This window comes from Camellia sinensis, chromosome 3, assembly GCF_055761805.1.
Source record: "Camellia sinensis isolate YWXY chromosome 3, ASM5576180v1, whole genome shotgun sequence".
Lineage (NCBI taxonomy): Eukaryota > Viridiplantae > Streptophyta > Magnoliopsida > Ericales > Theaceae > Camellia > Camellia sinensis.
The window spans coordinates 98,631,785-98,644,256 of NC_138963.1; the positions used below are offsets into that span (position 1 = coordinate 98,631,785).

The 12,472-nt window shown below is 34.6% G+C and overlaps 1 protein-coding gene across 2 annotated transcripts in view; it reads right to left on the minus strand.

The window, feature by feature from the left end:
• Window positions 1–279: 279 nt before the first annotated feature.
• Window positions 280–12,472, minus strand: part of LOC114301507 (Phosphatidylinositol 3- and 4-kinase family protein) — a 48,674-nt gene continuing 36,481 nt past the window's right edge. Inside the window, exons 18-26 of one of the 2 annotated variants that reach the window (XM_028246457.2) lie at window positions 9,844–10,110; window positions 8,214–8,291; window positions 8,047–8,088; window positions 3,685–3,857; window positions 3,402–3,597; window positions 2,712–2,852; window positions 1,624–1,832; window positions 896–1,057; window positions 280–802 (exon numbers count right to left, since the gene is read on the minus strand). In XM_028246457.2, coding sequence (XP_028102258.2) covers window positions 544–802; window positions 896–1,057; window positions 1,624–1,832; window positions 2,712–2,852; window positions 3,402–3,597; window positions 3,685–3,857; window positions 8,047–8,088; window positions 8,214–8,291; window positions 9,844–10,110 — 1,527 coding nt within the window. In that variant the 3' untranslated portion in view covers window positions 280–543. The remainder of the gene's footprint in view (window positions 803–895; window positions 1,058–1,623; window positions 1,833–2,711; window positions 2,853–3,401; window positions 3,598–3,684; window positions 3,858–8,046; window positions 8,089–8,213; window positions 8,292–9,843; window positions 10,111–12,472) is intronic. The other variant, XM_028246459.2, reaches the window with a different exon arrangement.

Below are 12,472 nucleotides of genomic sequence, written 5' to 3' on the forward strand. Positions count from 1 at the left end.
CTCAAGACAAACAACAATCAATGAATTTTAACCATTTGCGAAATCGTCAAAGGATCATAACCACAATTGTAACTCTTTATCGTATAAAGACAGAAATGGTTGAGTTATTTGCTTGCTGTGATGGACCAGTACCAATCATATAACTAGTGCCCCACTTTCACAGCATCAAGATACGTATTGGTATCAGTAACGCGGGTCAGTCATATATCAATAAATATCGATGTTGTAAGTCTATATGTTACTGGGTACTTGCACCAAATAGCTCAGTAAAAGAAAAACTGAAGAAAATAAGTCACACACGTGAATTTTATTGATGATAAGTGGGAGCTACAAATTCTATTTTTACAAACTTCACAGAGGAATTCCACTAAACAGTTAAAAACAACTCATTTCCATGTTTGCCGATTTTACCAGTGTCTCAAAGCGCTATCACAGTGGTAATCCCTCGAGAAAAATTGCAAAGCTAGGGTGTATAAAATAATAATAACTAGAATTACAAGCAAACAACATATACACTTGAAGACGACATTTGAAAAGGTTCATTCACTTCTCAATGCCCTGCTGCAAATATTGTATCAAGTCATACCCGGCAGTGGTCCACTTGTTGTAGGCGTCAGTGCACTTGCGGATCATGTAGTTGGCTGCTTCACGCTCGCTCATTTCAGGATGCAATCTCTTGCGAAGATTTCCAATTGGGTCCCCCCTGCTGAAACAAGGCAATCCACTGTCTATCATCAACAACACCGTGGTGATGATACCATCCATATAGCGACGGGCAGCAAGGTAACCCCTCACGCATAAGCTATGAACACACATACAAAACAGAACAAAGAATTAGCAACTTGACATAGGAAGACCAGAAAGAAAAAAGATGAGGGAGAAAACCCTTCGATACCTTACAAACTGGTACCAAGTGTCACTTTTCATCACCCCAGAGGGGTCGATCAATTGAGTCATCTCATGACTCAGCTTAAAGTGGGCATTTTCGAAACGCATATTCCCACCCGGTGAAGTTTCCAGGATAAAACCAAAATCAATATGAACAAGCCTACCCACACTGCAATGTCATAGACATTTTAAGATTATTTTTTGCAACATTTACTAAAATCAATAGAATTAAGTTTAAACCACAAATTTCCAACCAATAGCAATACAGTATTAAAATGTTGCTAACACAAATATATCGCATGGGCTCTTCAAAATAAATCAAGTACCCATATCAGACACCCGACACTTGGACAATGGTGTGGGATAAGTATCCAATACTTTCCATAGGACATTTCTTACATATTTGTATTTAACACTATCATTATCTGTATATATTGCTGTATTATTGAAATAAAATGAGTAAAACCTCTTTTTGGCATTGTATGTTATATATAGCACTAGTTTATATCACATAATAGATAAATATATATATAAATATATATATATGACGCTTTTTGCCTAGCCTGTGTACCCTTCAACTTATCCGTGAAGTAATGTGGCATCAGTTGTAAGAGAGATCTCTAGCAACCATATAACGGGCTAGATTTTCAAATTGAAACTACTAAACCAAGTCACTTTTGGTAATTGCGTCAATACATCATTAACATATTTAATGTAGAAACTAATAAAGCATACTTGTCAAACAAAAGATTTCCGTTGTGTCTATCCTTCGGTTGAAGCAGGAGACTGGCAACTGCATAACCAGCACTGCTAATGATGAAGTTCTCACGAGCAGCTTCAAAGCTGGGAGAACCAACAGGCCCAAAGTCCTGTTGAAAAATCTCATATAAACCACCATCAGTGGTTTCACCCATCTGGCTTCTGCTCCGTGAATTTTGCACAACCTGCAGAATAGAAATGCCCACTTAGATTTCAAGATAAGTATCCAAGTATGACAACAGACTGTCAACAACAACAAAAAAAAAAAATTTATAAATTATTATTAGCTTAAATCTGCACCCACAAAGAGCAACGGTATGTGTTTTATATCATGTAGAAGTGGTGATCATGTATGGTTGCATAATGACCTTCTTATTATAGTGCTTTCAAGTTGCACATTTCGAGCCACATAGATATGGGATGTATGATGGTACAGGCTTTGATCAAATTACTTGTAAATAAAGACAATGATCCGTGTGTGCTAGACCAGACTAAGTAAATCTACTAGCAAAATATGGACCACCAACTTAAATTTGACACAATTAGGCAGGCAGGCAAGACTTACCTTTAAATCTAACAACTTTGGCCATTTCAATATTTTCATCTATCTACCAAAAAAGTCGGACAATAAATTCAACAAATTTTTTAGAAGTTTCAAAATACCAGTTTGCTAAAAATCACGAAATCTTATGACTTTGGCAATCTCAACTTCAAAGAAGGGGGGGAAATTAAAATTAAAATAAATAAAAAAACCAATTAGATACTTACAAAGTTTAAATTCATGTGAGAAACTTCGATAATTCCCTCTAAACCTTATTTTGCAACTATTGCAAACAGTAACACCAACCCTACCATGGATATAGTTGCATTAAATAGCAAAGCATCCTTGCCATGATTATTTTTGGATACCTTGGTGGTAGCTTACTTTTGTGACTTAATGAACGAAATTTTCACAATATGTAAAAACATTTGTATGATCCAAAGTACAAGATGTAATCTAGAAATTTTCAAGACACACACACACACACAAAAACCTTCATTTAAATCTAATAAAACAAGCTTACCTCAATTATTCCTCTCTCTGGCCCAGTAGGAAGAACTCCATAAGGAAACAAATAGAGGTTAAGTCCAACTGCTGCAAATATGTCTTTAAGGAGTGAAATTACTTGTAAAGCAAGAACATCTTGCCGACAATCATCTCCAACCTAGATCAGAAAGAACTCAGTTTAGCCATGTCCATGTCTGACAATAACGCAGAAGCAAAAACTGGTAAGCTCATCAGACTAGACTGATTAGTAATATAAACTGTTTTTAATCAGGAATATTTAGGCCCTTGTACTTTATAAAATAATTGAGTGGGATTAGCTTACATAAATTGTAGCTCCTAAATTCATTAAATGATCAACTGTAACCATTTTATTTAACAGGATATCTGAATTTTGTTGCTGATGTTGACAAATGAGTGATTAATCAGCATCCTTGGGGTTTGCTGGCAATTTAGTAAAGGTACTTGAAAAACCATCACCATTTTTAGTTTGCTTCTAACACATATACAGGACAGACAGAACATGATAACAATTGATAAAAAAGAAAAAAAGAAAGTGGCAGATGACTTGAAGGTGTCTTTTCTTTCAATTTAAAAAATTTAGTTGGACCTAATAAGTCAGCACAGACTAAGTTCCTTTTAAGGTCACCATTCCAAATTCAGCTCCACAAGCATGATCTGATACAAAGTAATAACTAAATAGAGTTACCTTGAAAATGCAAGCTTGTGGCTTTATATCATTCCAGTCCCCATCCCGGTCCACCACATTAAATGTGATCCTAATAGGAACTTTTGCCGCTGATTGTAAGGGTATTCCACTGTCAACCTGAATACCTCTAACAAGTTTACCAGGAGCAGTAGGTAGGTAAAGGTCTTCTCCTTCCATTTCAATTTTCACCAACTCCCTGTTTCAATAATATCAGAAGCTATCGTCAACAGCCATGCACACATAGCACAATTTGAGTCAACATATTCACTACATAGAGAAATACCGCCGGATGCCAGCTCGCCGTTCCTCCTTCGGAAGTGGAAAGAGCACACCAGATATAGAAGTCACCTTGTCAAAAAAATCAAATTCTCTTTGAAACATGTCACGAGCCTTGGGAGTGAACTCATCAATTATTCGTTGCCTAACAACAGGCAAAAGTTCTTGAAACGAACTATTCTGAAAATAAGGATACATTCAACTGATTTAGCAAAGAGTGTTACATTATTGAGAGAAACTCATGAAGCCAAAATGTTTAGTGTTTAATGATTAAAGAAAAGAACAATTTACTGTCTTAAGATCATGAAAATAGTGCAGAATGAGAGAAGAAAACTCCTACAATAGATATCTAATGCCAAGACCCTCCCCAAAACTTGCAACCTAAGGAGCATGGACACAAACAAGTGATACAACCTCAAGTTAGTTTATTCAAATTTGTATTTTATTTTATGTATGCCTAAGTGATATGTGTTTGTTGTTCAAGTGTCTAAAGTGTGTCTAATTCTAAAAAATATTAAAAAATAGTTGTACATATTTTGAGGTTTGTCTAACAAAGGTTGAGAAGTGTCCCATGAGTGTCATGTCGTGTCGGTGTCCGATATGGCATATTACCTTCATAGAAATGTCCATGTTTCTTAGCATGCAACTATATAGATTTATTGTACTAATTTAATGCTGGTGGAACTAATGTTGGAGGATAGAAAGGCTTGATTTATTTGTTTTATTCCAAAGGAGAATTTTTTGAAGATCGCGGATTTTTGGCCTCTTAATTTAGTTACTTCTTTGGATAAAATTTTGTCAAGAAAGTTGAGTAGTTTTGGCTGATACAATTTCTTTTTCTCAATGAGTTTATATTGAGGTCAACAAATTTTGGATTTATTTTTGGTATCAAATGTGGAGGAGTGTAGATCTCAAGATAAGAAATGTGTTATGTTCAACATTGATGTTGAAAAAGCCTTTTTTTGTTATGGAAAAGAAAGGGTTTAGTGATAAATGGAGGAAATGGATTCAAGATTGTTTGCCCTTGTCCAATTTATTGATTGTTATTAATGGCAAAGCAACTGAGACTTTGAAATTACTATGGATCTTATTGATTGTTATATGCACCTATGCACCCAACATCCATAATATAACCAACTCCACATAACATACGATTATTGTTGTCAAACTATGAATTGAATTGTGAATCGCAAGATACACTTTATTTAGAATAATATATAATTTTAAATATCTATGTACATATAAAAATACAGTGTTTTAAATGAATAAAAATCAATATCACAAAATTGTATATATATGTATTTACATGGAAAACCACGTATATTACACCCTCTATCCCATTTTGATTGTCCCTTTGAAAAATTTCAACTTTTAAAGGAGACAAGTAATCATGACACTTGAATTCAAATTTTAAAGCATTAATTCCAAAAATACCCTTCTCTTCTTGTTTTTAAATATATTTATAATTATTTATAGGGGACAATTTTGGAAAGTTCTAAATTTAAAGTTTTGACTTTTCAAAAGTCGATATGCATTTTGGGACAACAAAAAATGGGATAATGGACTAATAAAATGGGACAGAGGGACTAATATAATTAATTGATCTCAAAATTGTATATAGATGTATTTACATATAAAATCACGTATATTAATATAATTAATTGATCTCTTTTTTTATTTTACGAAAATGACACCGTTTCATGCATTGTGCAAATAAAACTATAGTCGCAGCAAATCAAAGCAAATTGCAATGAATCATACGATTCAATCGATTTAAAATTCAACATGAATAAAAATTGTTGTAGTTGAAACTTGTATCAATCGTAAGATTATAACAACCATGCACAAAACTAGGAATTAATATTTCTCAAGATAGAATGCTTAGGTTGGTTGGGTTAATGGGATGTCCTATTGATTCTTAGCCCTTAAGATCTTCCTTTGGAGGGTAACAATCCAAGGGCGGTTAATTTTTGGGACCCAATGTCAGGAAAGATTGAGAAGAGGTTAGATAAGTGAAAAAGAGACTAAATATCAAAAGGGAGAAGGCTTACTTTGGATTAATTGGTTTTGTCTAGTGTAACTATTTTTTATTTCTATTTATTTAGAATTCCAATGAGAGTAACAAACAAAATTGAGAAAATAATGAGAGTTTTTTTTGTGGGAAGGAAGTAGAGAAGGGAGAAAGGACATTTGATTAGTTGGGATGTAGTATCTCTTCCTAAGAATAAAAGTAGGGCTTGCTTTTGGCATATATTTTAGAAATAACATTATATTGCTTAGTAAGTGGTTATGGAGGTTTCTTGGTGAGCTCAATTCTTTATGACACTAATTAAAAGTAAGCATGGGATTCAACATAAGGGTTGAGATTTTCATTTGGATAATTGGGAGAATTCAAGATTTCCATGTAAATTCATTTCTCAAGGCAAATTTCAATTCTCTCAGTTTATTCATTTTGTTGTGGCTAATGGAGAAAACATTCATTTTGGGGAGGATGTATACTCAGCTGAGATTCCATTTGCTCATTTTTTTTCTCATTTGTATTGTTTATCTCATTTCCATAAAGTTTTCATTGCATCAATGGTTTCCTCTTATTCAATTTCTTGAAAAACCTTTACATTCGTATCCTTGATAACGTTTCATTGAGACAATAGGGTAAAGATAAAAGAATGTGGAGTATTCACTCTTCTAGAGCATTTTCTTGCAAATTCTACTTTGAAAACATTATTGATAATCCAAGTGTACCAATCTTTGATCCTTGTAAGAAGATTGGGAATGCAAATGAGCCACTCAAAGAATCTAATTGATTCAGGAAATGAGACCTAATTGATTTTGGCATCTATAGTGGTGTGTCATGTGTAGGAATGATGATGACAGTAATGATTATTTATTTTTGCATTGTTCCACAACTTCACCATTATGGAGGAGATTGTTTGGGTTAGCGGAGGTCGATTGGGGTACCTTCTTCAAGTGTTCAGATGCTATTGGTTGATTTTAGTAGGTTTGGAATAATAGAACAGCACCAAGTTTTGTTGGTAATATGGTTGGAAAGAATTGACAATTTTCCTAGTTCAAAGACAAAGGGTCTATATGATAAATTTTGTTACTTGTCTCCTTTTTTTGGAGTTGGTGCCACTTTCTTTTAATAGAGTACCCTTGTTCTTAATTATTAGATATTGTAAGGCTATGTATGAGATGTAATTTTCATTATTTTTCTTTATTTTTAGACGACTTCTGGTGCTCCTTGGTACTTTTCTTATTTCTTTTTAATAAAACTTCTTTGTTGCTAATAAAAAAAATGTTAAGGCACATGAAGAACCCAACAAAAGTTTAAATCAATCCAATTAGAGGTGCAAATTGGGTTGGTTGAACTAAAGCAACCAGAAACACTCTCAATCCTAGATAGCATTTTGTTTTTCTTCAGTTCAGGCTTTGGCTGGATTTTTCTAACCCAAATTGAATTTGATCCACACCTAGAATAAGGAGTTTGGCAATCTGAACAACCCAAGTCTGATTTGTATATTATATACTTATGTATTAGAGAGAGAGAGAGGCCCACAAACATTTATGTTGCACACTCAAATGTCCAAGAATATTCAAGTCATCCCACTCTTCAAATCTTTCATTCAAAATCCTCTTTCTCAAGCATCCACCAGCACCCCCATCCTAGGGTTTCGGTGACCCCTGCTATTCCCAACAAGGTCAGCACGCGTGCATTTATCTATTCAGTTCATTTATTCAAATTGGGCTTCACTCACAATGCCTAGGGTTTTTTTCCATCAAATCAATCATAATCTCCTGTGCATATATATAGTTGTGTATATATCTTGTATTAACTTAGGTGGCACAATTGTAAAGCGAACTATGCACATTCGTGTTCATATCATCATCACCGGTGACCTCAATAAATACATTTCCGACCAATGTTGCCTTGTCTTGGCCGTCGACCTCTAGCCCGATGATATGTACCCTGATCAAGTCCCTGTCACAGTAATCGATATGCCGTCTAGGTCTCTACCTATATGTATGTACATATATGTTTGGATGAATGTTTCTCTGTTTATGACAACATTCAGGAATACACCCTGATTCAACTTTCAAATATTTTTGTATTACACTATTAATTCAGGCAACCCAAACTTCACTCGAGCTCTCTCAGTTTTGTTTCAGCTTGGGCGAGCAAGACACAATTGGATAAGCTTCCAGTCCAACTAAACCCACTCAAGTTGCAGCCCTAAATCCAATTACTCAAATAAAATGCCTCCTCATATTTTTAATATGAACAACAAAAATATGAAAAATCAGAAATTGATATTAACAAGATGTTCAGAGTATTGGATAATGATGCCGAGTATTTTTTTAAGACACATACCTTCCCCAAACCTGCATCTTTCCCAGATTCTTCTGTCTCACCCTGTTTGGGTCAAACAGATAGTCACTAGAACATAATCGCCATGAGAAGCACACAATCGCTTCATTAATATAATAAGAAAGCACATATATTTTCTAGTTACACAACGAGAGCAAAATTTATCCTACCTGTAAATGCCATATCAGTATATGAGCAAATATGTCACTTCTTTGAGCAGCTCTAAGCAAGTAACCTTCGACTAATTGCTGCAAATAGAGAAATTAGTCATCAGATAAACCTACATAATATAGAAAATGTAGCATGCAATAATACAATTAAAGCTTCAATTCAGGTTCTCAATCAGGTTGTAGGTCAATTGAAAGCAACCCTACAACGGAACACTCTACATAGCCCAAAACAACCTATTCATCAAGTCGGCATAGGTTCAGGTCAGCTTATGCCTTACTTTCGAGAAATTAGTCATTTCAATAACCTTTTATTGGTTTTCTGGGAATCCAAAATACAAACATCATGGATGTTTGCTTTCCCAACCATTTTTGTCAGTCCCATCCCCCAATTTGATCCTTACCCTCCTGTTACTCCTCAAAAACAAAATTATTAATAATAATAATAAAACTAATTCTTGTGAGTTCCAGGACTGACCAGGAAAGGGGTAATAGATAAAGTTTATGTGCTGTTGATTTTTAGGTGTAGTGCTTCTTCCTTCATGCTGCTTATTGGTATTAAAGGAGTAGGATTGATCTGCAATATAGAACCTCTAGGTGTAACCTTTTGGCTTCCACTTAATAAGGTCAGTCAAGTTGGAGGTCAATTTGACTGAACCGTCATGGAACACTGTACAAAGCCCAAGAACTGAGCTTAAAAAGGCCCCGTTTGGGAACTTGGCTATTTTAGTTGTCTTTTTGACTATTTTAGTCTAGCTAAAAAAGTTGTGTTTGGGATGATAGTTGGCTTTTTTTTTGTAGTTGAGTTGATAGTTGTGAAAGAAAAAGTGAAATGACTATGGTTGGAAAGTGACATTTTGTCTTATTGGCTATTTTAGTCTATTTTGTCTTTATTGGTTATTTTAGCCAAAAATTCCATATCACAAACAGGGCCAAAATAGCATAGCTTTAGGTCAGCTTATGCCCTTACCCAAAAAAAGCAATTAAAATGCTACATTTTCTGCAGAAGTTTTCATTTTGTCCAACAATTCAACTCTTGTTTAGGTCTTGCTCTATCTACCAAATTATATTAGTGTGAATTCTGTCATTTGGAGTAATGCACATTAAAATAAGTGGATAAAATTTTCCAATTATGAGGCAGTTATAGAACCGAAATTTCAGACCTAAATGAAAATTAGTAGCAAAATTCAAAACTTCTTCCACCCATTGTGTTCAGCATCCAATGGTCAGTCAGGATTCTGAGTTACAATTTTGGACACTGTATTAGTAGTTTTTATTTTTTATGTTTCAACAATAGATAATTAACAATTATTAAATGCACGTAATACAAAATCCAATGAAAATTTTCAAACTTAGCATGTAATGGATTTACCAACGTTAGATCTAGTTAAAAATTGTGTTGCCTAAATCCCCACCACAAACTAAGAATGTTTAAATATATGCCCAGCCATAAGCACCAATTCTTTTGTCTAAGTTCACCCGTGGTTGATGCCAGCTCAATCTGTCAGGTTCAAACTCTTGAAGTGGATGAACCTAAGAGTGAATGAGATAAAGATGTATAGCCAACAAGAGGGGAAGCAGGGAAGAAATTATTACGCATAGAGTGCATTAACATGTTAATGAGACAGCCCACCTCTTCATCATATCGTAGGGCCTGTACTAGCTGTGGCATGAAGAAGGTTACTCGCTCAGAAGGGTAAGACTCCAAAACTCTGAGAACATAGGCCATCACACGTGGATGACCTTTATATGCTGGAGTAAGAAACTCAAGAGCCTGTGTGATTGAACAAGCAGCCCAGTGCGGCAGTTGTTGTAAAAGTGGTGAATTTTCATCGACCGCCTTTGGGGTAACAAAATATGGTAATGCCTCAGGTATGCAGCGGAGCTCCAATATATGTGACTGCAATAAATTATACTCACAGTTAGCTCAATGAAGAAGACCCTCTTGAAGTGAACTAAAAATTTGAAAGGGTAAATTATACTTTCTTACACCGCTGCATTTTACACCGAATCTCACTTTCGTCCCCCATTTTCCACATGTAACAGTCAACTGTTTGCACTTTTGGTCAAGTTGCAATGTGGCCTTTCAGCTCTTATGTCACATTCACTAACAGAAATTGTCATGTGACCCTTACATGGGACAAATTTTTTTTTTCTTTTTCCCATTTTTCTTCTATATTTCTCCACTATATTTGCTCTCTACTGTTTTTTCTAAACCTTTACCACCACCCATGGCCACTTTCCATCACTTTCCTACCACCAACACCCCTTTCCCACCAGCTCCCAACCTCCTATCATCACCACCCCCACCCCTTGCCTGCCAGCCCCATCCCTTCACACCACCCAACCCAACACCACTGCACCCATTCCCTCACCTACAAGGTCAGTGGTGGTAGGTCTAGAAAATACAGTAGAAAGAAGAAATACAGTGGAAAAAACAGGGAAGGAGAAGAAAAGGGAAGAAATTTACATTTCTTTTCCCGAAAGATGTATATCATATGAGGGTCATATGACAATTTCTGTTTGAAACAAAAGTGATACTATATAATCTAAAGGAAGAGGAAAAACATAAAAGGAAAAAATATGTTTTCAAATGAGATTATGACGTATCTATACTGTAAAAACAGTTAGAAGGATCCTGACAGGCAATCTCTTTTCATCAAATCAGATGCGAACTTTATTGATAAGATCATAATTGAGGTAGATGAATTCACACAGGAAAACCACTCAAAACTCAATTAATTTCTTTAAGGATAAATTACACTGACATCCCTTGAGATTTAGAGAGAATAAAATAAGCCACACAAGTTTGGCATAATTACATTGGGCTCCTTTGAGATTTTAATTCACATAACACTTGGCCCTTTTTTATTAGTAATTCACTAGTTTTATGGATGAAAAAATAATGTTATCTCTTTTATCCTGAAATGTATATCTCACCTTGTTTATCTATGTGTTTTTACACCATATGCATTAATTTTGGTCCCTTTAGCCTCATTAAAAGGGAGGTCCGTGTAATTATGCCAAAATAGCGGGGCTGCTTGTATTTTCTCCAAACTTTAAGGGAGAACAGTGTAGTTTAACCTTTCTTTATATGTTGAGTACATTAGTCAAAATAGACCAGAAATACTAGGCTGCAATGACTATCAAAACATTTGGCACCCAAATGAGAAGAAATAATTCACATTTTCTACATTAGAAAGTGAAGATATTCAGTGTTATTGAGTTTCATTTAATCATTAGGTAGTGGAAAGCAAAGAAGAGAAAACCAAGAGAACAAAGTAAAGTACAAAAATAAAAAGGGAAAAAATCCCTCAAAACAGATTTCTCATTGAAAAAGGACACTCTACCACAGTTTAATGTCTAAGGTCCTTGAATTTAATTTTTTCGAACTACAAGTCCACATAATAAGCATCTCATTGGACAATTTTATCCTCTTTAAATTTGTTGGCTCTTGTTGACGAAGGAGTTAATCTCTATAGAAGGAGAGGGAGACGTAGAGACAGAGGCGATAATGGTTGGACAATGACTGATGAGCTCAACTGTGATTTTTGTGAGGCTCGCTCAATCGTATTGCTTGCTAGGCTGCGTGGATATGCTATTTCACAACCTCTGTCATAGTAATATTTCCTTGAGGCTTTCAACTATGGAAGAATTGGTACTACATCATGCATTATATATTATTTGCATCATGTAGATCATTAAACCATCTATATTCAATTAATGTTGTGACATATGTGATAATATTGCTGTTGATCTGAGTTTTAGATACAATGGATAACTCTATTGGTCTTCTCATTCTTTTGTTTAGATACATATGTATTCGTCAATCATTTAGCAGTCAAACTAGAGTAAAATTTTACTATACAAATATAATTTTAAAAAAAAAAATTTTACAATAATTGCTATTCAATTTTTTTAAATTGTTTCATATGTATGTTAAAACATGAATATTTGGGAACATCCACAATTAATTTATGATTTTTGAAGTTGAATTTTTTAAATTAATTTCCGGTCTTGTGATTTTGATTTTATAGTTAAAATCATAAGAAAACTGATATGAAAAATAAGGAATGTCGTGATCATTGTGGTGCTTACTGATGGTGATGGTCTATGAAGCACAAAACGCTGAAATAGGTGCCATAGCGGTGTCGGACAAAGGGACACATACAAGACATGCCATTTGGCATGTCCCTTTAATTTTATTTTTATTTTTTTATTTTTTTTTATCTTTTTGGCAAGGGACACACCAGGGACACGTG